The sequence below is a fragment of the Pelophylax lessonae genome, assembly GCF_965119305.1.
Source record: "Pelophylax lessonae genome assembly, chromosome: 5".
Lineage (NCBI taxonomy): Eukaryota > Metazoa > Chordata > Amphibia > Anura > Ranidae > Pelophylax > Pelophylax lessonae.
Genome location: NC_138772.1, coordinates 338,370,108 through 338,396,463, shown reverse-complemented (window position 1 = coordinate 338,396,463; position 26,356 = coordinate 338,370,108). Strand labels below are relative to the sequence as shown.

Genomic DNA, 26,356 nt, shown 5'->3' with positions numbered 1-26,356 from the left:
GTAGAATAGGCTAAACGCAAGAGCTCTTCAGTACTCTGTTAATTAGTTGTTCATATATTGAATTCTGGCAATCATGATGCCTCCTATGCTCATAATAGTCACACTTTTCCTAGTTTGCAATTGAAAGCTTAAAATGACTTTGAGGTTCTTTTGATGTAATATTTCCTTTACTTGTGTTGTGTTACATACGGTACTGAAAAAGTGAAGTTGGCTTCTTGTATTCTAGCCCTAAAAATCTTCTAAAATATATACTCACCCCAAACCCCCAACCCAATAGTTTGTGTATTTTCATATTTTTACAGCTAACCTCATTTTGGCAAAAAAAAAAAAGATTGCCCCCCTACCAGAATGTAGACCCATGTTTGATTGTGTTAGGGTCTTCATCTTATCTGTCAGTGTCCTGGAAGGGATACGGGTCACTCAAATTCAGAAGTCTAAATGTAGTTAATCCAGAATTGTCAAGCCATATTAAGAGCTCACAAATATCGTTTTGATTCTGTAATTGACAAAAGGAAAATTGAAGGCATCCAGCAAGTTTCAGGGGATAAACACTTCTCCTTCATTAGGGCTTTAGCAGTTTTCAATGTGTCTATTAAACTTGGGCCATAATAGTATATTGCATAATAATATGTATTTAAATGTCATAACTACTCTACTTAGAGCAGCGGTTGCCAACTAGTGGTCCATTGACCACTGATGGTCTATGAGAACATTTTGGTGGTCCCCAGGGGTTCTACTGCAAATCAACATTGTGGCGGATGTATAGTGCCCAATGTTGTTTCCAGTGGCTTTAATTTGCGCTGACAGTCAATACTGTCAACCCACATTGATACCCAATGCCTCCTCTGTAGTTGTGGCTCATGTGAACACAGAGGGAGGTGCAGAGTAGTGCAGAGAGTGTGAAGTGAAGGAGGGAACTTCCAATGGCAGCGCTAATCAGACTGTGGGAGGGAGCACGGAGCTTGAGCATATAGCTGGATAAGGAGGAGAGTCTGTGTAAGGCAGCAGTGTGATGTAGAGTACGGGGGGCAGAGAGCCTGAACATTGTGTGTAAGGCAGCAGTGTGATCCAGGGGGATGAGGGCAGAGAGTTAAAGCATTGTGTGTATAAGGCATGTAAAATTCATGTGAGTGGTCTGCGGGAATCTAAATTGTAAGTTTAGTGGTCTGAAAGGTTGGAAAGCACTGACTTTGAAGGTACTGGTCTTAAAATTACAGACATTTTGGGGTATTTCAGATAATCTGGCACACACCAGGCTATACTTGAGTATTTTTTTAAGTTTAGTTTTGTTAAGAGTGTGGAAGAATTGGTACCCCCTATCAAGTTTCTACTGATGTTTGGGGATCCGTTAAAGAGACTTTCTCATGTATCATACCCTACCGAGGCACCTTCACTCCAATTGGCAGTCCAGTCTATTTGCATGCCAGTTTTATAGGGGGACCTGATTGGAAGCTCCATGTGAGTTTGATAGGTGGATGTTAACAGACATCCACATCCATTTACATCCACATGCATCCGTTTATATTCCACTTACTTTTGACTGTCCAAGTGTAGAAAAAAACTATTGGAGAAGATCAGTTCCCTTTTCCATCTTTCCTACCTAAATGTGACAGATCAAAGTTCACCCATAGGTCTAATATGTGTCCAGAAAGCTCCATTTTTTAATGGAGCTAAATAATAAATGGACATGCAAGTCACAAAAGCAACATCCACCCCATTTTGCTCTCGCTCGGCAGGGGTATCTGTTGACCTTTCCCTAGCTGAACAGACTGGGCAGCTTCCAATGGTTTAATCGGGCAGGAGGTGATGGACCAGGCTCACACGCAACGATACAAATACTTATACTTTATAAGTAGACTAAAGAAGGTCTTAGAACAGTTTGTCCACTTTTTATTGCGGATAAAATTAACAATCTGATAGTCATTCTGTTCCTTCCCCATTTTATCCAAAGCTAAAAACAATGACTAAGCACGGGCGTATTTAGGAGACTTAAGCAATAATTGTGCCAGAACATTTAACTTACTGTGTGGTCTTGTTATGAGAAGGGTGGTTTTCTTATCTGCTGCCATAAATATTTTCAGGTAGTCAATAGGACGGATGCCTAATATAATAAAATAAATCTGGTGATTAGTGTCATAAGGACGACTGTCTCAGCAGAGGATTTTCTTTCTTTGCTCTTCATGTTTCTGTAAAATAATGTTTGCACCTCCTTGCTATGCATTTTGCTAATGTAAGGTATGCTTTGTTTTCTTACAGCAGTGACGTAGAAATGGAGACTGATCACTACTCCAATGGGTTTGCTGCAGCCTCATCTAATGGATTTCTTAATGGCAGCACAAAGCATGACAGTGAAGTGGAAGAATGTGACACAGAAATGGGTTTGCTGTGATATTCATTGCATTCATCATTCGTTACTTAGGATTAGCCTAATGGGGATTTCCCATTTAACTGGCAATCCAGTATTGTATGTGACCTCTTTATTTAGTAACACAGAGATGTCTTCTGACGCTCCAGGTTCTTACTGGGGTCCGAAACTCTAACTCCAGATTTAACATCTGTATTGCAGTGCAGTCATAAAATAATATTTGAGGTATTACCTGAGTAGTTAAGCTAGCCATACATATTTTATCACTTTGTAATAAAATATTCCCCCATTCACGTGGATGAAGGAATCCCCCCTGCCAGCTGTTACATTCAGCCAGCTGCAGCACCCACGGCTGCCTGAATACATTTGATAATGTGCAGTCACTGTTTGCCAACTGCCGTTTCCATGCCTTACCCAGACCATTTATACTGTAGATAACTCTTTTAATCAAACCACTCTGGATGAAAGGATCTGTAATAGTCACTGACAGCATTGGGATGGGCATGGGAGGCATGGTGCAAGATAAACATCTTGTTGACAGTCACCTCAGTAACAAGGCTTTCATTTTGGGGTGCTGCAAATGACATGATATGCAGACACATAAACAATTGCTGGTTGATCACAGGCTTTCTTTGTAAGATATCTGTTATCAATAACCAGTACATCTAATGCTCAGAAGCTGATTTCGTAACCAGTGATTCAATCATTTTACAAATATTTGGCCAAACTAAATGCACTGGGTTGGAAATATTGCCTGTTTTTTGTGTGTCTGTGTGTATCTGTTTATTTTTTTTCTAGAAAACGATTAGCAGTTCATGTCTTTTTGCAGAATTATGGTTGTGTTAAAGGTATATTCAAGAAAAAAAGGTTTCTGAGGACAAAAAGCATTTGTTCTCACTGTGTACACTATACTTGCCCTATTCTGACACCAATTTGAGCATCATGTCACTCGCACCATGTGGGGGTTAAAGTGGAACTCCATGGACACAGAGTACAGTAATTATGCTAGATAAGATGGTTGTTCATTTAATAGCAAAAGAATTGATATAAAAAAATATATATATTTTTTTTTTTTTTTTTATTAGAAAGGTTTCCCATGATGTTTTGTGGCATTAAAAATGTTGACACCAAGGTGGAAACTCTCCAGGCTAGTACGTATTTGCTCTATTCTAACTACATATTCTAGCAGCACTATTTTAGGGTGCTCCCTCAAGAAATCCACAAAAGGGGGTAGGTTGAATAGATCAAACACCAACCAATCAGCACCATCTTGGTATATCTGTTGTCGGATTGTCAGTTTAGAGTCTATAGGGGATGTAGAGGGGACAATGCACATATTACTTTTAAAGCCCGTTCAAACGTTATAGGGCATGTAGTTAGGTGTAGAGAGGACAATGACAGTGGGACGGTTACTTAAGTCTGAATTTTTTTAAAAATTAAAATAAAATTAAAATAACAAACATGTTATACTCTCCTGCTCCGTGCAGTAGTATTGCTCCGAGCGGCACCGATACTCCTCTTCTCCGGTCCCTGGTGGCGATCTTGGCTCCTCCTCTTCTTTTTGTGTCTCCAGAGAAAGCAGTTTGCTTTGGGGACAAACTGTGCGTGCTCACTTCCGACCTATGTATCTGTGGAGGCCACCCCCCACTTCCTCTTCACTGCATCTGATTGGCTCCTGCTGCTGCTCAAATGCTGTGTAAAGAGGAAGAGAGGGGAGAATAGATGCAGCCGTGCACAGTGCTTATCTCTTCTTCCCTCTCTTCCTCTTTACGCAGAGATAGAAGGGGGCTCAGGGAAACTGAAAATGTTTTTATCCTAATGTAAGAAATGTATTAAAAAAATGCTTTTAGGTTAGTATCACTTTAAACCCTGCAAAAAAGGAACTGGGGGGATGGTGGGATAGAAAATAAGTTCCCCTTCCTCCAATTTCTGGGAGCTGACTTCTTCACCTTCATGCATACAAGATCCCAGGAAATGCTGAGTAGCCTAAATCTTGCGAGAAGACACTGCAGCACAGTGCAGGATTGTCTTTTTCGCAAGATTTAGACTCCGCATTCTCCGAAATCTGGCTGACATCACCCTCGCCTAGGCTCTGCAGGAGGAAGTCGAGGGTGATGTCAGCCAGATCTCGGAGAATGCTGAGTCTAAATCTTGCGAAAAGACAATCCTGCACTGTGCTGTAGTGTCTTCTCGCAAGATTTAGGCTACTCAGCATGAAGGTGAAGAAGTCCGCTCCCAGAAATTGGAGGAAGGGGAGCTTATTTTCCATCCCACCACCCCCCTGTTCCTTTTTTTGCAGGGTTACAAAGTGATACGAAACCTAAAAACGTTTTTTTTAACCTTAATACATTGCTTACATTAAGATAAAAAACATTTTCAGTATTCCCTGTGAAAGGTTAATTTATTAAGGAGAAGTGCGGATTTATAAAAAAAAATACCACATACGTACTCCATTAGATGGCTGTAGCATCAATTCGATGCTGCAGCTTTTCCCCCGCTGGCTCTACACCGAGATCTGAGCGATCAAAGACCGCTGATCTCTGTTCTCAGGGTTCAGTAAGCTGAGAGTCAGTGACTGTAAGTCACCAGCTCTTTGATCTGCCCCTCCAGTGCTCACTGGAGCGCTGGGCTGTGGAGGGGGAAGGAGTGGCTGGCTCAGGCTCTCAGTGGCATGCTAAGAGGCTGAGCCAGCTGCCAGTCAGACATCTAGGCAGATCCCGACATTGTCAGGTTATGTAACTGCAGCAGATAGCAGGCTTTAGCCCATTGTTAACTGAATTTGGGACACCGGAGTGCAGAACTAAGTGCATTACTGTGATCCCCAGAAGATGTATAGCCATAAATAAACTGGCCATATTCTCCTTTGACTAACTTTTTTTCCTCAACTGGGTTTATTTTATTGCGCTTTTATCCAACATTTTGGTGAAAGATGGGGGGTGGCACCTTACCAGCATTTTGTAAAATCTGTGGTCACTCAGCAGTTGTTCCCTTTCCCTCATAGAATTAAAGAGTTCTGCATTGCATCATATATCATGGGTGAGTTGGAAAGAAAAGTCACAGTGGGTTTCAGCATGTCAGGCAGTCTCTCACCACCTGTTGTTCTGAGTAAAAGATCAGCTAGTATATGTGTTTGTCAATGAAGACTATAGCCTAAAACAAGGAAAAACTAGTGGTGCCTAAAGGGAAAGTTCCTCTCCCTAAAGTGCATTCTCCATGTATTGGAAATCATATAGGTGGACTCTTGACTCTCCCTGGGAATATATAGCAAAATATAGCGCAGAAAGCTGAAACCGGCTTTGGCTGTCACAGTAGGACCGGAGTTTGGGAGACATCTCCATGCTGGGTCATGAACAAAGTGAAGGGATGACACACAGAATTTCCACTGTAGCTTTTGCCCTCGTTCACACTGCACACGGGTTTGAAATCGTGTGACTTCATCTGAACTCTCACGATTTCAAAGCCGCATTTCCGTCTGACTTTGGGGCGACTTCAAAGACCTTTGTGCAGCTTCATGCACAGATGTCTATTGTAATCGCCCTCGAAGTAGCCAAAAGTAGTGCAGGAAATACTTTTGGAAATCACTGCGGCGCCGCACTGATTGGGAATCTCCCATTGCTGGCAAAAGACTGCGATTTCACATGCAATTTGACCTGTCAATTTGCATGTCAAATCGTGCCGATGTCAATGGGGGCTTTATCTTCTATCTTTCCATGAACTGAATACCTAAAATCTGATCTGAAGCCTGATATGAGGAACACACACACTTGGCATACATTTTAGAGATTCTTGGTTTGGTTACCATATACATGCACTATCCTTAGTATTTGATAAAATTATAGGTTTTGGAAAGGATCTTGTTGTTGCCATGTATGACTTCATCATTGAGTAGTGTAACTGGCAAACTTTCTTTTCTTACAGAAGTAGATTCAACTCAGGTCAGACGACAGCTGTGCGGGGGGAGCCAGGCTGCTGTTGAGAGAATGATCTGTTTTGGAAGAGAGCTACAAGCCATGAGTGAGCAACTAAGACGAGAACGAGGAAAAAATGCCACTAACAAAAACATGTTAAAGGTATGTTTGCTGTTTAGGCTACAATGCCCTCGTGTATTGTAAAGGATAACTGGAAGCAGTCACCCTGTTTCACTCACCCGAATCCTTCAGCTACCTATAGAGCAGTGATGGCGAACCTTGGCATCTCAGATGTTTTGGAACTACATTTCCCATGATGCTCAACTACACTGTAGAGTACATGAGCATCATGGGAAATGTAGTTCCAAAACATCTGGGGTGCCAAGGTTCACCATCACTGCCATAGAGAGTGGCACTCACAATGTATTGAGGAATGCAGTATGTGTTGCGAGCACCTGCCATCAGACAAATACATTGTCTGCCTATGCTGACCACCTTCAGAAAATGTTACATCCCTGGGCTTCCTCTGTCTTCAAAACTTTCTGACCTGGAAAAATTAATTCAGCACAAGAATTCAGAGAAAAATCAGAACTCCAGCTTTGCATACTTGTTCTGGAAGAGTCTGGGGGTCACTTGACAGCTAGGGAACTAGCGTTTTCAGATGGAGACCAGCAGATATCAGACCTTGTGCTTGTTTCGTGACCGTTTCTGTTAAGCTTCAACTTGGGAAAAGCCTATATTTGGGGGCTTCTAGGATGCACTGGGCTGCTATTTACTCAAACCAAAGGGGTCTGTTCAGGCACCATTAAGTGATATGGACCTGTTGTCTATTTACAGTGGAATCCACTATTATATGTATTTTCTTTTGTCTGGTTCAGGCTGTGACATCAGTTACTATGCCATACTGTGGATTAAATAACCGCTCTCATTTTGTTTTCCGTCTCCTCTGGGACAAAGTACATGCAGTAATTTTATCCATGAGAGTAGGTGCTTCTGATAACAGCTAGGAAGGAGATGGATGCTGTATAACGGCAGTCTCTCAGCTTGAGCACTTTCCTCAGATTACCAACGGCAAGAGGAATGTATAAATTCTGTGCTTCCAATATGTCCATGATATTTTTATGTAGAGGTGTGTGTTCAGTATTTTTACTCGTAAGCCTGTATTTGGGGGCTATTTCCTGGATGCCCTGGACTGCTATTTACTCAAACAAGGGGTATGTTCAAGCACCGATAAGTGATATGGACCTGTCGTCTATTTACAGTCCAATCCACTATTATATGAATTTTCTTTTGTCTGGTGTAGGCTTTGACTCTGTTACTATAACACAATGTGGAATACAAAACTTAGCTCATTTTATTTTTTTTAGTGTTCTATGGGACAAAGTACATGTAGCATTTTGTCTGAGAGTAGGTGCTTCTGACAACAGCTAGGAAGGAGACGGATGCTGCATACCAACAGCTTGTCTCCGCTCTTAAGCCCCGTACACACAATCAGATTATCGAACAATCCGTCGTCCGTTTTTTGTGGCATGCTAGTCTGATGTGGAAAGTGGAGGTTATTTCCATACGAATTTTCCCGTATGACAGAATTCTACTTCAGAAGTGATGTCATGTGCTGGATTGCTTTGTATGTGTTCTTTCGTCTCTGAGCATGCTCTTAAGATTTTTTTCCGTCGAAATCTGTACTAATGAGACGAAAATCGGACGTTGTATTACGGACAACAAAAATTATATAGCCTGCACATCAGGATTTTGTCAGCCGAAAAGTCTGAGTCCGCTGTCGAAAGCGCCATACTAACAACCCGAAATTTGGCAGATCGGTCGTCGGACGAATTTTGCCTTCAGATTTTCCTATGGTGTGTACGGGCCTTTAGCACGTTCCCAAGATAAGCAACCGCAAGATTAATGTATAAAATCTGTGCTTCCAATGTTCATGATATTTTTTTAGAAGTGTGTGTTCAGTATTTTTACTCATTCTGCTAATGTATTTTTAATGTCTTTTTTTTTTTTTTTTTTTAATTAATATGTATTTTTTTATTTATTTTACAGGATGCTTTTAGTTTATTGGCTTATTCTGATCCCTGGAATAGCCCAGTTGGCTACCAGCTTGATCCCATACAGAGAGAGCATGTGTGCTCCTCTCTCAACAGTGCAATATTAGGTAAGAACGGTCAATCTTTGGTGTAAAGACGAATGTACTTTGCTTATTCTTACAATTAGTACCATTGTTTATTAAGGTAGCTGCATGTAACCTTAAAAAATTTCCAGCCCTACATCTGAATTGTCTAAAGATTAGGCTTCATTCAGTGGCTGCTCCCATTACTCCATCTTATTTGTCTGTCTGCATTTCACAGATGCATATATTTTATACACAAGGCCTTGTTTTATACAGATAATCATGTCCTGGCTGCGGTTACTATAGAAACAGTCTGGGAATTCTGCCAAATTCAATGCTACACATTTCTCTGTATTTGTGTGTGATTTGAGCAGTGAGGGGGTTGTCTGGCTAAACGCACAGGCACTCATTCTTCTTTCCTTTACAATTATACCGCTCTAACGCACGATATTTCATTTCCCCAAATTCCTAGCATAATTAACTGTATATTCTGTATCACCATGCAGGTGGTAAGGATATGCAGACAATAGCTTAGAGCTGTTCAGATGGATAATTATATGTATTTAATGAGGAAAAAAAAAAAAAAAAAACTTTGTATTTCATAGACGAAAACTTGATTATAGGTTCCATTTATTGTGTGCTTCATTACAACTACCTAAGTGGTTGACCATAAGTTTTTATACTTATCAGAGGTCAATATATATTCAGGATTTAGGCAGCTGAAATAGTATGCAAATGTCAACTTTTATTTTCAAAGTTAAAGTGGTTATAAACCTCAGACATAAAATATGAACAAAGCATATCCTTCTATAGTTTGTACTTGTCTCAATCCAGAGCACTAATGCCTCGTGCACACGCAACGATTATCGGCCGACCGATCGGCTGTCTTTTGCCCAGTGTTGTTGTGTTGGTTGAAATGTGCTCTAGACTGAACACGAATTTTCTCGGCCAACAACAACCAACTGCAGAAGTGATGTCATGTTCTGGTTTACTTTCCGTGTGTTTTTTCTTCTCTGAGCATGCCCAGTCTTGCTCATCTGATTTTTGTCTGCCGAAATCTGTACTGACTGAGGAACAATCTGCCGTTCTGGTGACGGCCAACAAAAATTTTATAGCATGCACACCAGATTTTGTTCGGCCGAAAAGTCGCAGTCGGTTGTCGGAAGCATCATACTAACAAGCCGACAATCGGTCGATCGGACATTGGCCGAAAATTCACGGCCAACAATCGTTGCGTGTGTACGAGGCTTTAGTGTAATTTCTGTCTGCTGCCTCGTTCCTCTGCTATCTGCACTTCTGGCAAATTTTCCTGACACCAAGAGAAAAATGGTGACAGGGGAGGGATCTCCAGCTGATTGACAGCCTAAACTCTTGCTGTGTGAAGGGGGATGTGTCGCTTCCCTCCAATCAGCTATCAGAGCTCCCTTCACTGATGTAACTTCAGCTCTCCATCTCCTACCTTTCAGAGCTGAGAGATGCTGTGTAGATTCTGCACTTTGAATGGATGTAGGGGAAAGACAGCTGTAGATAAACAGGTACAACTTGTGTAATAGGATTTGTTTTAACTCTGTATCACCGGAGGCCAATCACTTCACTGGGTATATGTAAGGGTTTACAACCACTTTAAGGCCGATCCTTCCTCTAAAAAATTCTAGTTTACCTGGCAGTTGTGCTGAAACTCTGGCTTCATACTGAAAAAAAAGAACAAGTATGCATTATATTGTAGCTTCCAGGTCCCTAGATGTGGTGTCTGCATCCAATTTCTTTTTTAAGGTTGGGTACATTTTCTGCAAGTACACAAAAATACCCGTAGATTTTTCCAGCAATTTTCTGTGAACTACAGAACACCCCCCCCCCCCAATGTTGTAAAGATGAGAGGGAGATGTTTTTGAGCCGCAATGAAGCATAAGTAGCCTGGGGTGACAACAGTGTTCCTCCATTGATACAGTAGAGTGAGTGAGTGTTGTCATTGTCAAGGAGGCAAGTGTTGCCGACCAGATCACTAGGTGAAAAAAAAGCATTAATAAAGAAAGTACAGCCATTGCATCTTAGGACTGTATAATGTGTGGTCTAAAGTGTCTTTATATTTTTAAAGTGTATCTAAACCCCAAATTAAAAATGGAATATATTGCAGCTTACTAGTCCATGGAGTTGTGGCTGCATTCGTTTTCATTTTTTAAATTTTATATATACAGTATATATATATATATTTTTTTTCCACCTGGTACTCCCGCAAATACGACACTTCCTGTCTTCGGGTTGCTTTCTCATGCCTTCACTGTATCTGTGGAGGGTGTCCTGGTTGTCATCCCAGACTGCTCTACTGTTATGGGCTGCTAGTATAGGAGATTTACCATTTGGTGCAGCTCACAAGAAGTGAGAAGAACACTGCATGTCTGACAAGATCAACAGTCTATATTTTCTAAAACAAACCTAATGCCTCGTACACACGCAACGATTATCGGCCGACCGATCGTCCGACTTTTGTCCAGAGTGGTGTTTTGTTGGTTGGAATGTGCCTAGACTGCACACAAATTTTCTTGGCCAACAAAAATCTACTTCAGAAGTGATGACATGTGATGGTTTACTTTTTCTGTGTGTTTTTTCATCAGATTTTTGTCTGCCGAAATCTGTACTGACTGACGAACAATCGGCCGTTGTGTTGACGGCCAACAAAAATTTTATAGCCTGCACACCAGATTTTTTTCGGCCGAAAAGTCGGAGTCGGTTGTCGGAAGCACCATACTAACAAGCCGAAAATCGGCTGATCGGACGTTGGCCGTAAATTCACGGCCAATAATCGATGCGTGTGTACGAGGCTTAAGACAACCACCACATCAACTGACTGTAGGATACAACATATTGCATTCTTGATCCCGGGTTTAGTTATCCTTTACCAAGCAGTAAAGTACCAAAAAAAAATCATAACAGCAGTAATGAAATTGCAGCCCCTCTCCCCTTAGTGCCGGTTCACACTAGGTCGCTCCGACTTAGGGGGCGACCTGTGAAGTCGCGTGCAGCGCAACTTGCACAGACTTCATAAAATGAATGTCAATGCAAGTCGCCTCCAGGTCGCCCCAAAGTAGTACAGGACCCTTTTTCTAAGTCGGAGCGACTTGTGTCGCTCCTATTAGAACTGCTCCTGTACTACACAATGGGAGCATGACGGACCGCCACTTGTCAGGCTGACAAGTCGCGGTCCAAGTCGGATCAGTTTGAACCGACACTTATTTTCTGTGGTAGCAGAGACTTGGCAGCCTGACAGCCACCTTATGTAAACAAACACCAGGTGCTGTAAGCTGTTAGAAACTGAATTAAACCTGACCTCAGAGTATGTATGAATTACTCCACAGTACATGCAGCTACTTGGGTCAGTGAGGGCTTATTTTAAAGCTGTCCCTAAGCCTATGTCATTAATTTAGTGTTTATTGTCTGATCACAAGTTTACTTTAGGACAGTATGGTGCATTCTTTCTAGTTGTCAGTTTTGGCAGGTTATGTTGGGGAATAGGAGTTTTTATTGTTTTAAAAACTGGAACACAGTTGTTAGGCCTGTTTCACAGGGATTCAGCTTGTTTAAGAGCAGTGTGAACAGCAAGCTTTGTTGAAGTGTTTTTAAAGTACCATTTAGATCCAGTTTGGAAACATTGAACACCGATCCTAATGGGAGTGCCGATTGTCACCTTAAACAAGCTGCTAGCAGGCTTCAACGTTACTTGAAGCTTGGTGAAAAGTCTTCTGAAGCCTGCTATCAGCTTGTTTAAAGTGACAATCAGCACTCCCATTTAGATTTGTGTATAACAGAGCTGAAGGATGCTTTAAAGAATGTCACCTAAACGTGTCATATTCTAGATATCTGTCTGTTGTACCATGCCCTTGTGTTAAAAAGTACCCTGTTCTCTTTGTTTGACTTCCTTTGTGTGGAATACCTGGTGTTCCTGCCAGTCCCCCTGCTTTACTATTTCAAAACTGACCATACTAGGTATGAGTGCACATCCATGCCAATGTGGTCAGTTTTCTGGCTGTGCTGGGAGAACAGCATGCCTGTCCTCCAGTGGCCAAACTTGTAACACCCCCCCCCCCCCCCCGCACAGCCATTCACTTGGAATATCCATATAATGCTGTTTCTCTACCCCTCTTAGCCTCCTATGAAGCTGAGACCAGAGATTATGTGATCACTTATAAAAAAAAAAAAAAAAAAGAACCACAAAAGATATTTAAAATGTTTTTATATCTATATACAGATGTTTTGCCTTTCAATTTTCAAGGGAATGTGTTGTTTTTACAAGGTGATGGTTCACATATACTTAAAAGTGGAACTCCACTGTATCTGAAGCACCACAAACATTATTTAATTTATTTTTAATATTCAAAGTGAATTCCTCCATCCATCCATGTCTCCATGCTTTATTTTCATAAAGTGTAATATAATCCGTGCAAACCACAAAGATATACATGCAATGCTCATCCACTGTGCAATAATCTTGTAGTAAAAAACAATAATAATGATCAACTAATTGCCTACTATCCTAGGCAGAAGACCTTTTTGAGTGTGTTCACCAAAAACTCTCCATAAACATAAAGTGCAAATATAAGTGCAGCGCAATCATACATGAATATATAAACTGTTACATAGTAGTTGAGGTTGAATAAAGAAAATAGTCCATCCAGTTTAACCTGTGTAGGCGGGCGTGGCGGTAATCATTTCTCATACCCCTGAATGTTCTGATCCTTGAGATGTACGTCCAAGTGTGTGTAAACAATAAAGAATCAAGAATGAATAACAGCCCTGTGAGGTGTTACTGGGGTTGCGGGAATCACTGCAATACCTACAGCCACCCTCATAGATGTGTGAACTGAACCTCAGTGCAAATGATTCATGTAGCATTTACTTGTATTCATCTGTCCTTAGCTCAGGCATGCAGGAGAGTGTGCTTAGCTGAGAAAACCCTTCCTCCCCTCCTGAAGACTCCTGGGATGTATGACATAATTTGACTAGGCAAGAAACCAGGAAGTAACTGAAGAAGAAAAAAAAAAAGTGTAAAACAATTAATTATGATATACTTTCCTATCTATTTATTTACTAATGCTAGCAGAAAGAGGATTACAAATAATGTTGATTGGGAGAGTGAAGTTCCACTCTAAGCCCCCGTTCACACTGGGGCGACCTGTCAGGTGACCTGGTCGCCTGACAGGTCGCCTGGCATAGAGAAGCTGTGGACCCGTTCTAATAGGAGCGACACAAGTCGCTCCGACTTAGAAAAAGGGTCCGGAGCTTCTTTGGGGTGACCTGGAGCGATCTGCATTGACTTCAATGTTATGAAGTCCGTGCCGGCCGCTCCGAGGTCGCCCCGGGAAGTCTGATCGCCCCAGTGTGAACGGGGCCTAAAGGCTTAGTCTCGATTCACACTAGCGCGACTTGTCAGCCTGACAAGTCACGCCGCGCTCCCTCGCAGTCCATTGACCGCTACAGGACCCGTACTAATAGGAGCGACGCAAGTCGCTCCGACTTAGAAAAAGGGTCCTGTACTACGTCGGGTGACCTCGGAGCGACTTGCATAGACTTCCATTATGTGAAGTCCATGCAAGTCGCTCCGAAGTCGTGGTGCATGGGAATGCACAAGTCGCCCCCGAAGTAGTAAGGAGTCATGCCGCCCCAGTGTGAACCGAGCCTCAGAGAAAGCTCCTGGAAACTTGCTGAACGTTTCATAAAAGCTTGCTGTTCACTACTCTTATACAAGCTGAAGCCCCTGTGAAACAGGTCTTATAGTTAAAATATGCAATTTTTTTTTTTTAAACCTATTAATTTTACAGTAGAACTCAGTCAGACTGACGTTTTTACCAATAAGGTACATTTTTATGTCATAATGGTATTTCTATGTTCCTAACAATATTTTGTGTGTTTAATCCCATAGATATACACAACCTGCCAAAGCAGCCACCCCTCTCCTTGGCTCTGGAACAAGCTGCTCAGTGTTTAGAGATGATGGCTCACTCAGGCATAGGTTCCTGTGCATTTGCCAGGGTGGCTGATTACTTACATTAGCTATGCATTAGAAGAAGTCAATGTAAACACAGACTATATATGCAGTATGGGAATACTGTAAGACACATAGACCAGCTCTAGTTACTTGGAACTTTTTATTTTGTTTTCAGTTATACCATTTGTAACAAGCACGACTCTACCATTGACTTTAAATAGCTATTTTTTTTATTACTATAATTTCTTTCACTTTTAAGAGAAAGTTGATATGTTATTCTGGTGTGATATACCAGCAATAATTTGATTTGACTATATTAATCTATTATATTCTCTTCCAATACGTGAGGTACAGTGAAGAACAAAAAAAAAAATTCTTAAAATTTCAAAGACTCACAGGGTTGTGCTAAAGGACAAGTAAAAGGCTTGCAGCTTGGTCCTGTGGTTTTTTTTTTTTTTCTTTTTAGTTTTGTTTGGGTGCGTAACAGACACTTCTGTGCTGCAAAAGGATAAGTGTTTACAATCTGCATCCAGGCTTTTTATTTGCACAGTCCATTCATTGCCTCCAGGTCTTCACTCACCGAACTGTTATGTATCTGTTGTGAGCCTGCACGCACTGTGATTGAGAAACAGAACTGCCAGTGTACCAGTTGTGTATGTTCACTTGGCATGTCTAAAGTGTGGACATCAATCATATATGCTTCTGGTCTATCTACTAACCTGCAAAGGGCACCATCAGATGTAGGACATCTTGTGTGGATTGCAGAATATCCCCCAACTCTTGTTGTAAGACTTGAAATAACCTGTAATTTCTTTTCCTTCTATCTGCATCTTGACTTTGTAGTCCCAGGATGGGTTGCTGTGGCCAGCTTCAGCCTTTGTTCTCGCTATGGGCTGTGTCATTGTTTTTTCCTGTTGTGTGATAAATTCTTTATTGTAACATGTCAGCACAACGTGTGATGTGAAGACTTCTGCTCGACTCATCCCATAACAGGACTGCTTCTTCTACACTATATTAGAGATTGGTGTGTCTTTAATCATTTATTTATAGAAAAGAACCAAATATTTAGTCTATTTCTAGGTATCTTAATTTCACCTTTGTACACTTTAATTTTTAAGTGCTAAAATATTGAATAAAAATGTAACTGTACTTAAATTAATCTGCCAATAAAAATTTAAAAATTTGGAAACTGAAACAAGCCTTACAATTTTTTTTTTTTGTGTTTTGGCTCAGGGGGGACTTTCTGTGTGAACTGCACACAGGAGGGCGCAACCACCTTGTGCATTACCATAAGAAATTTTTATTTATTCACAAATTTATACTTGCATGCAAGTACAAAACATCAAGCAACACATATCCGCTCCAACTGGATGGCAATACAAATCATCCTGGGAACAAAAAGTTGGACAGCTGATGCGTTTCAGGAGTCATGACCCCTTCCTCAAAACTCTGTGCTGATTTTGGCAAAGGGCAGCCTGGTGCTTCTTACCAGAGTTAAGGTTTGAATTTCAAGGGGTTAAGTCACATTTGTCATAAACCTAAGGCTAGACTGGATATAAATGCTCTTTGCCACTCCGTGTTGACAGTTATCTAGGGCAGCCTTTTTCAACCGGGGTGCCTTGAGGTTTCTTCAGGTGTGCCTTGGCAAAATGCCTCAAAATTGCCCAAAAATTGTATACAAGCCAGCAGATGGATGAAGCCTGCCATTTAGTTACACAAAGACACAGGTTTTCATTGTGCGCCATTACGACCTTCTAGCCGCCAGTGTCCTAACAACCAATGACCCTCCCCTGCCCCTCTCTGTCAGAACTGGGGTTACAGTGGCTGAGTGATGGAGGAAAACTGAGGGAGAAGAGAAACATTGGAATACTAGTCAGTACCAGTGTGCAAAAGTGTATTGGATTTGGAAGAAAAAAATCACCTCTAAAGTTGGGTGCCCTATAGTCAGTACAAAATCCAGTTTTTTCTCTATCGTCCATTGAGGGACACTACTTCAGGTTAAGACCCAAAAAATGACTCACCAAATTCATGTAGAAATAGTGAAACCCTAAACAAGGGAACCCTGCTTTAAATATTCTAGAATAACAAAAAAGGAATCTGATTGTCGGAAGGGAGCTATGACATTAAGGTAAACCCTAACAGCCCTCAACAAAGTCCAGGCAATGGCAAGAGATTACCTTGGGATAGACCTGGGTTAGGCATAAAGGGAGCACAACTGTGTCTTAATTTAGATGTAAGGCTGAGACCACTTTGAGTAAATGAGGAGCTTTGAACAATAAAGGGACATAAACACTAAGTTTTTCTGAAGACTTTTTCCTTCAGACTTACCAAAACCAGATAATATGAGGTCAAACCTAAACACTTTCAATTTGTATGCAATCTGGTAGGCCCTTGCACTACATAGAAAAGGTAAATCTGAAGGAAAAAGTCTTCAGAAAATCTTATAGTATGTATGGCCCTTAAGGCTGCCAATTCTGACATCTTCCAAGCCAACATAATAGCCACTTTTCTGAAAGCCAAGCCTAAGGGAATTTTCCCAATTGATTCAAAGGGGAGGCTTTGTAACCCCAAAACCAGATAAGAATTTTATGGTTGAAGAGTTCTGACAAGATGAGCAATGTAACCCTTGGAAGAAGATAGACATCAGAGAATACATGACAAGTAGACTTTAGGAATAGAGTGCAGACTCTTGACCCTTGATTTTACTCAGGAGCATAACTTCCAGCTGTAAAAAAAAAAAAAAAAAAAAAGTATATGCCCCACCACAAAACTGCAAAGATGAAAACCTCTGGATTTGCACCAACACATCCCGTGGTAAATCTTTTTTGAAGTATACATGCTCCTTTACCATAGCCAGAATATGTCGGAGATGCTTCTGCATCTTCAAACCTTGGCTTTAACAGTCATGTTAATAGGGCCACTGGAAGAGAAAGTTTGGTAGAGGCTAGTCAGCACTGGGAAACAGCCAAACAAGGTCAGTGTACCCCACACTCCCAGGCTGGTATAGGGCAATAAAAAAATTTCAGGGGGTCCCCTTTGGCTCAATCCTGTGAAGCAGTCTGGACAGCAGCATCAAATGTGGAAAAATATTAGATCAGAGCATACAAATATTTATGTTTGAAAAACTGATGTGTAAAATATTGTGCAACATACCAAAAATTGGAACAACCACCATTTTAATCTCCATGGTCCCTATTTTCAAAAAAATATATAATGTTTACAGGTTCTAAGTAATTTTCTAGCAATAAAACTGCTGATTTTTACATGTATGTGAGGAGAGTCAGAATTGACCTGGGGGTAAGGTGCTTAGGCAGCTCAAGTGGAATAACACACTTTGGCCCAGAGTCAGCAAAGCCTCAAAGATTTCTTATTAAGGCATTGTAAAGTTGCCAGGTTGTAAATGGGGATCTAACTTCCAGTAGGCAAAGCTGGCTTAAAGCAGGTGTAAACAGTTTAGCAGGCAATTAAAATAGAAGTGTGGGATTTCAAAATAAGAAACATACTCACGTAGGTGGAGGCAGCATTACTCGAATGCTGCATCTGTCCCCTGCCTCCTCTACACTGAGAACTGAGCAATCAAAGACCGCCGCTTGATCAGTTCTTGCGTCTGCTCTGAGCACAGAGCGGTGACCGTCAGTCACCGCTCTGTGCTTTGCCATACTTTTTTATTAAAAAGATATCAGCATTTAGAAGTGAACAACAAACAATCAGAGATCAAAACATGATTAGGATATATGACACAGAGGGCTAATTAGTCACATTAACTGCTGTAAGAGTTCTACTCTATCAACTCAGGACCTAACTGAAATGTGGCCAAAGCTTTTTGGCCATACTTCTCTTCTGGGTCACAGGAGTGCATAAATAAGTGCCCAGATTTAGTGGACAGCAGGCCAAAGCCCACTATCGGCTGATGCAAGGATCCTAACTTTAAGGTTGGAATCCACCCAGATGCCTGACCAGCAGCTGGCTAGGCCAATCAGGGCGCCTCTGAGAGCATAATTCAGTCAATCCCCCCCCCCCCCCTCTCTACAGCCCAGCACTCCAGTGAGCGCTGGAAGGGCAGAGGAGAGAGATGATGACTGACAGCTTTCTGCTCATTGAAGACTGAGAACCGAGTAATTAGCAGTCATATGGTTGTTCAGTTCAGAGCTGGCAGGACCGATGCTGCAGCAATGTAGCGGAGTATGTATGTTTTTTTTTTTTACTGCAATTCTCATTTATCTCCCGTTAATAATAAGTTAGTTGCCTGACTGTAAACTATGGTCACCCAGAAGTATTGATACATTAGAAAACATTTTAGGCTCGGATTTACAGTGCTGTGACATGGCATCCGACTTGTAAAACCCCAAGTTGCACAACATGTCAAAAATCAATATTTCTCTATGAGAGCCGTCTTAACGGAGTCGCTCCAGCTTTAGAAAAGGTTTCTGCATTACTTTGGTCCGACTTGAGTGCGATTTCAGCCCTTGTACAGGCTCCTAAATAGCATCCAAGTCGGATCAAGTCAGAAGGAAGTTGTAGGCAAAGTGTTACGACCTTTCCATCACAGCAGTGTGAACTGAGCCGAAAGGAGTCACCGGTGAAGTATAATAAAATATTACATTTCCCAGCACACTTACATTCCACCCCTTAGCACTTTGGGTCTGGGGTTAGTGAGAACCCATAGAAACTCTATTACCATCAAAATGAAGCATATCTGCCAAGAGTCATTTTTCTTCGGGACCATTGACTCCTTATACTATGGATCAAAGTTGTAACATACTGAACTGAATTCTGCAGATCTACAAACCAGGCAAAGACTTTTCTTAAATTAGTTGTGAACCTCAGACATTAGTTATAAACAAAGCATATCTCAATAATGTGTACTTCTCAATCTAAAGAACTAAGTGTATTTTTGTCTGCCGCCCTGTTCCTCTATCTGCAGGAGTCACTTCTGACAAATTTTCCTGACACTAATAGGGGGGAAAAAAAAAGGTGATAGGAGGGATCACCCAGCACACAGCCTGTGATTGACAGCCTCAGCTCTCTGTTACTTTGTGAAGTGGGGTGTGTCCCTTTCCTCCAATCAGCTCTCAGAGCTCTAATGTATCATTTTTGCTCTTGGACCCCTTTTTTTCCTGACAGTTCAGACAAGCTTTATAAACTCTGGACTTTGAACAGATCAAGAGAAGACTGCAGCTAAACAAGTACAACTTATAAAGAAGGATGTTTTTAATCTCTCTCTATCATTCAAGGCCAGTCTAGTCCATTCACTGGGTGTAAAGGCTTACAACCACTTTTTATTTTACTGTTGTATTGTGATTTCTTTTCTGTAGATATTTTTCTGCCCTGTTTTTTTCATTAAATTATATTTCATTCAACCCCATCTCTAATGCACTAAACCAGAACCTAAAGAGTGCCTGTCCTATTGAATAATGGCACTTTTCCACTGCAAGTACCGGCTAGTACTGGCTCGGCTCTACTCTGCCCTGCTTGGCCCGGTTTGCTTTTCCACTGCGGTACCGCATGGTATAGTGTCGGAACGGTTCGGTACAGTACGGTATAGGTTTGCTTTTCCACTAAAGTAGTACTAAAGTTAAGTGGGTGGGATAACAACGGGGTGGGTGTGATTCTCTGACCAATGAGTGGCTAGTAGTGACTGCATGCAAAGGATTGTGGGATATGGTACCAGTTTGGTACCTGTTGGAACCACAATCGAGTAGGTACTGTTTTTTCAGAACCGTACCGTACCGTTCGGTTCCATGCAGTGGAAAAGCAAACCTATACCGTACCTTTCCGACCCTATACCATGCGGTACCGCAGTGGAAAAGCACAAAAGCGTGCCGAACCGGTACGGTTCCATGCAGTGGAAAAGCGCCATAACATTGTTAGATTTTAATCTTTGTTACACTCTGTCTCATCAGACAGGAATAGATTACAGATGTTTCCTAAATGTCAGAATTGTTATAGCAAATACTGTGTGAATGATGCATGTTTCCATTACAACACATGGTGGCAGCTGTTTTGTTTGTAAAGGGTTAACTGCAGAGTTAATCAAACCCGGTATCGATGATACCGTCTCCTGGTACTTAGCCTGCACAGACATTTTCCACCTTTCCGATCCATGATCTAAATGCCATTGTCACATATTGGTGACGGCAACAGGTTAGTGATACGACTGTGGTAATGGCTGCAATCTGACACATAGTGGTGGGATTTGTCACAACCATAGTAAAGGGCCCATTCCAGCTTAAAGTATAACTAAAGGCAAAATTTTATTTTTAGTTTTGAGTAGCGTGCAGAGGGATTAGAAAGCTTGTTGTCAGTTTTTATTGCTGTCTGTTTGCCCATTAAGGAGATTCACCCTCTCCATTTGTCCCGTTTACCATTATTAGTAAAAGTAAAAGAAAATGCCAAATTTTGGGTTGCCCCCTGAAAAGTAATAGATGGGAAATCTTAAAATGCAGACATTAGTTCTGGTGACCTGGGGGTCCCCAAGGAATTGCCTCGTTTTCCTCTCACTTCCTGTTTGGCTATGGGACAGGAGGTGAAGGGAAATCTCCAAACTGGGGCATAGATGGCAAAAAAAAAAAAAACCTGACGGGTTATAACCATTCCTTGTTCTATCCAAACTGTAAAAAGTTTTGCCTATAGTTCTACTTTGTGTTCCATTGTGGTACATTAATGCACACATTCATATGTGCATTGTGTTTCCTAACAACCCAATGGAAGGTATACGAGTGGTGTGCTGTACTATACAATTGCACTGGGGTGCCTTTTACAATGAATGGCACCAAAATGCATCGCACAAAGAACATGTGTGCCCAGGCCCTTTTTGACACTCAGCTGCTGCTGGAGGGTGCATACATCTACTGAATTCAGCTGATAGCTTCCCAATGCTATTTATATGCTGATGAAACCCATATCTATCTCTCAACCCCTCAGCTCACCCCTATTAGTTTCCTCACGTATCACTGACAAGACTACCAGTTTGGATGTTACACCATTTCCTCAAATTCAATCTATCCAAAACCAAGCGCATAATATTTCCTCTCCCACATGCCCCCTTCCCCTGACTTCTCTGTCAAGATTAATGGCACAATTATCAGTCCATCCCTGGTGCTAGGGGTAACCCTGGACTCTGAACTGTCCTCTCAGGCCCACATCCAATCCCTGTACAAATCATTCTGCCTCAAACCTCTGCAACATCTCCAAAATACGCCCCTTTCTAATCACTGACACCACAAAGCTTGTATCTCTCGCCTCGACTACTGCAACTTTCTCCTCATTGGATTACCTTTACATAGGCTATCCCCCCCCCCCAGTTCGTCCTGAATGCTGCTGCCAGACTCATCCACCTTACCAAATGTACCGTGTCTAGTACCCCTCTCTGCCAATCTCTCTACTGATTTTGGCTCAACCAACAAATAAAATTCAATACACTAAAAACTTACAAAGCCATCCCCAAACTCTGCCCCCAGCTACATCACTAACTTGGCCCCAAAATTACATCCAAACTGCATCTGTTCCTCCCAAGACCTCCTGCTCTTTAGCCCCCTTGTCACCTTCTCCCATCCTTTGGAACTCCCTACCCCAATCAGTCTATCTCCTAATCTATCCATCTTTGGACGATCCCTGAAACCCTTAACTTTAAAGAAGCCTAGCCTGCTTCTAATTAATACAGTGTTTTTACTTTCTCCATCAGCTCATCCCCTACAGTTATTACCTTTTTTTTTTTTTACTTGACCCTCCCTCTTAGATTGTAAGCTCTAACAAGCATGGCCCTGATTCCTACTGTTCCTAACTGTATTGTAACTGTAATGTCTGCCTTTATATTGTAAAGTACTGAGCAAACAATGCTATATAAAGCCTGTATAATAATAGGATAGGAGGTGTACAGTACAGGAAGAGAAATCAAAGAAGCAACTGTATTTTTTTTAACAAAAAAAAAAAAAATCTTGTTTTACTTGCAGTGCTCTACAAAAAAATGACCATTCATTTGTGGGGGCTTAGCTCTACTTGAAAACCATTTAGTTCCAATTTGTAACACTACAATATGTAAAAGGTGAAAGGGGGAAAACACTTATATGAAGCACTGTACCTAAATTTGGCTAAAACAACCTTTGTATATGTAGCTTTAGAAAGTAAGAAGAGCTACTGCAAATTACCTTTTATAAGGAGTTTCTGGGGGAAACAAATTATGCACTGTATGTATTTTTGGTTTATTACATTTGTTAGAAGTTATTGTATATATAGTTATGCTTCCCCCCCCCCTTTTTCTTGTATATTGCCATCAGGTTCAGATAGAACAAATGAAGTTGCAGCAATATGTTTCTATTAGTGCACCCAACACAGTTCAATCTGCTTACACCAAATCTGGATCACAGCCCAAACAAAATCCTTTGCCTGTAGATTGAGCGAGGAAAAAAAATGAAGTAAATCAGCTGCCTTCAGCACTCCATCTGCTATATGGTGCTTAACTACTTATCTCTAACATCTTCTGAGGTCAATGGCTAGGCTATTTCTATTCTGAGGCAGCAATAAACCTGCCAGTGTGCAGCACTTTCACTGCAGCAAATTAACTCCCAATATGCTGATGTTGGTTCCCAAAATCAGAATCAGCAGATGGCGAAATCTGTACTATGTAAAACTGTCCTGTCTACAACTACAGTGTGGATGTGGGCCAAATAGAAAAATAGATTTTTGTCCATCAGTATAAATGAAGTGTGTTTGTGGTATGTATATATTCTGTTAATCTCAACTCCTAAATAAATATAAATGCACATTCATGCTGGCCTGAATGAGCTGCATTAAAATATAGGACAGGAGGATATGTGACGCAGAGTTTGGGACCGCATGAATGTCTATGAATCATGTCATCCCCATTCAAGAAAAGATTCCATTCAGATTGAAGACAGCTATAGTTGTCATGCTATCTGCAGAATGTCACTAAATTAAGACAAAAAAGTTTTTTTTTAATAAAGAAGAAAATAAATTGTATACATTTAAACTTGTGTACAGCTGTACATGATAATAAAACTGGTTTCACAGAAATCCATAACATAAAAAAAAATAATCCACAAATTAATTTCTGAGCCCCAACATTGTATGTTTTCTGTTCTACCATAAAGTCAATCTACATTTAGAGCCGGTTCACACTGAGGCGATCCGACTTTGGGGGGCGACCTGTGAAGTCGCGTGCACCGCGACTTGCAGGGACTTCACATAATGGAAGTCAATGCAAGTCGCTCCCAGGTCGCCCCAAAGTAGTACAGGACCCTTTTTCTAAGTCGGAGCGACTTGTGTCGCTCCTATTAGAACGTGTCCTGTATTACTCAATGGCCGCGACTTGTCAGGCTGACAAGTCACGCTAGTCTGAATGGGCTCTAAAAGCTGAACATCAGGCACAAATATTTCCTATATTTCTCTAACTGATGATCCCTCTTGCCATAATATTGCATTCATTTCTTATATAACCCATGCAAATACCTGAAAACACAGTCCAAAAGCAAGGTGCCAGTAGCAATAGTAGTAATGCCAGCACCACCCAGCTGCCTGTGCACCAGGTGACTGGTCTCCTGCACAAGAAAATAAGCCCCAGAGTAAGCTGCTATAGCTCTGGTGAGGTAACTCTTATTTTGCAGAATCTTGCAGGGAAGATTCTCCAGTCCCATCACTACCCAAATACCTGAGCTCAGGTACCTCTTTCCAATTTTGCCTTACTAAAGTTCTGCACCCATAAACTGCATAGCAACTGCTACATCTATACTGCTTCACATCTGAAGCTTAAAAGTGGTTGTAAACCTCAGACATGAAATATGAACAAATCATATCCCTCTATAGTGTGTACATGTCTCAATTAACAGCACTAAGTGTCATTTCTGCCTGCTACCTCATTCCTCTGCTATCAGCATGAGTCACTTCTGACAGGTTTTCCTCACACTAAAAGAAAAATTGTGAAAATTGTGAATGGAGGCCTCAGCTCTGTTCCTGTATGCTGTGTGCATCCCTTCCCTCCAATCAGCTCTCCTCACTGAGCTTTGCTGAGTGTAACTTCAACGCTCTGCCCCCTTATTTCTGAACTTTCAGACAAGCTTTGAAGTGGTTGTAAAGTAAAGCCTCGTACACACGCAACTAATTTCCGCCGACCGGTTGTCCATCTTTTGTCCAGAGTCGTGTCTGTTGGTTGGAATGTGCCTAGACTGCACACGAATTTTCCCGCACGACAGAATTCTACTTCAGAAGTGAGGTCATGTGTTGGATTGCTTTGTATGTGTTCTTTCATCTCTGAGCATGCCCAGACTTGCTCATAAGATTTTTCCCCATCAAAATCTATACTAATGAGACGAAAATCGTACGTGTTTTGATGGTCGACAAAAATTTTATAGCCTGCACACCAGAATTGTTTCGGCCGAAAAGTCGGAGTCGGTTGTCGGAAGCATCATACTAACAAGCCAAAAATCGGCAGATCGGTCGTCGGACGAAATTTCCCAGCCGAATTTCCACTCGGGTGTACGAGCCTTTACTCTGTGTAATTACTAATTACTAGAATCCCATGTTTTATGCAGCTATGTTGTACAGTGTCTGTTTTAACAAATTGATGCAGCGCCATACCTTTTTTCAGTGCGTCGCTGGGCATTCACATGACGTCCTGCCGCTCTTCTTCCCTGTTCTGAGGACTTCAGCGGGAGGGGCTGAGATTCCCCTCTGACGGCAGCCGGGAGGAGAGGAGAAGAGCAGCGGGCGGTCACGTAACCACACAGTAGCACTCTGCTATAAGGTGATGAGCTGCATAATTTTATAAAAACACAGATACTGTGCAACATAGCTGCATATAACAGAGGAGATTCTAGTAATTATACAGAGTTATGTTTCACAGAATGGCAGCAGGAGGGAAGGGGAGCAGATCGGCACCAACTCAAAAGTTGACAGACAGGGAGGGAGAGACATCAGGCTGATGGAGGCACGTAAACTGAGCACAGTATCATGGATCAGCAGCCATGATTACCGTAGTCAGCACATACAGGGGACACAGGAACAGGCAGGATCAACCAGGTATTTTACAGCAAAGAGAGGGACAAATGATTCCGCACAAGCACTATGCTGTATATCCTACTTTAATAGAACAGGATAGATATTTTTTTTTTTAGGTTACAACTGCTTTAACTATTTAGCATTTGAATGGAAGTAGAGAAGACTGCAGATAAACATGTACAACTTATGTAGGAGGATTTGTTTAATCTTTGTGTATCACCTGAGGCCAGTCACTTCACTGGGTATATGCAAGAGATTACAACCATTTTAAGCAGTGACATGTGAAGCTCCCCTGCTGATATCCATAAACAGTCATCAGCTCTCTGCTCCTTGAGCACTCATTGGTGCATGGGGTTGTGGAGGGGGCGGGCACAGCTAGCTCAGGCTCCCAGCAGCACACCGAGAGGCTGAGCCAGCTGCTGTTTAGGATTCCGACTTTATTGTTGGGATCCCTGCAGAGCTTGGACCAGCTATTTAACATTGGAATCGGAGTCACAGGAGTGCAGAGCTAAGTGCAATACTGTGACCCAGAAGAGAAGTATGACCAAAAGAGCTTTGGTCATATTTCTTTAAAGGATAAGTTCACCTTTTGGGAAAAAATAATAAACATATTTTTGCAGGGAAAAAAAAATGTGCAGATTTATTTTTTCCCTAAGGAGCCTGGAAAGCATTGAATCTGTAATCAGTGGATCAGGGGTGCAATGCCAGACTCCTGCAGACATGCTCTGCAGCTTTCAGCCCACACCTTCATAGGGGCTAGCTGTTTATAAGCTAGAGGGCTTGTGAATGAACTATGAGACCACTCATCAGTGACCTCACAGTCCATTCAGAACTACAAGCCGTCAGCCGCAGTGGCTGATGGTAGTTGAAGGTCATGCATTCACAGGTTACTGTGAATGAATGATGCAGCCATGTCGGTGGAGCCCCTCACGGCCACATTATTTTCAAAAACTGACTGCGTGCATGGGGAGATG

At 41.7% G+C, this 26,356-nt stretch overlaps 1 protein-coding gene across 1 annotated transcript in view; it reads left to right on the top strand.

The window, feature by feature from the left end:
- The window catches only part of RANBP9 (RAN binding protein 9), a 136,258-nt gene extending 120,691 nt beyond the window's left edge, over positions 1-15,567 (top strand). Inside the window, exons 11-14 of the mRNA XM_082258188.1 lie at positions 2,257-2,378; positions 6,284-6,435; positions 8,323-8,434; positions 14,304-15,567. Of these exons, the coding sequence (XP_082114314.1) occupies positions 2,257-2,378; positions 6,284-6,435; positions 8,323-8,434; positions 14,304-14,434 (517 nt within the window). The 3' untranslated portion in view covers positions 14,435-15,567. The remainder of the gene's footprint in view (positions 1-2,256; positions 2,379-6,283; positions 6,436-8,322; positions 8,435-14,303) is intronic.
- The last annotated feature ends 10,789 nt before the right edge of the window (positions 15,568-26,356 follow it).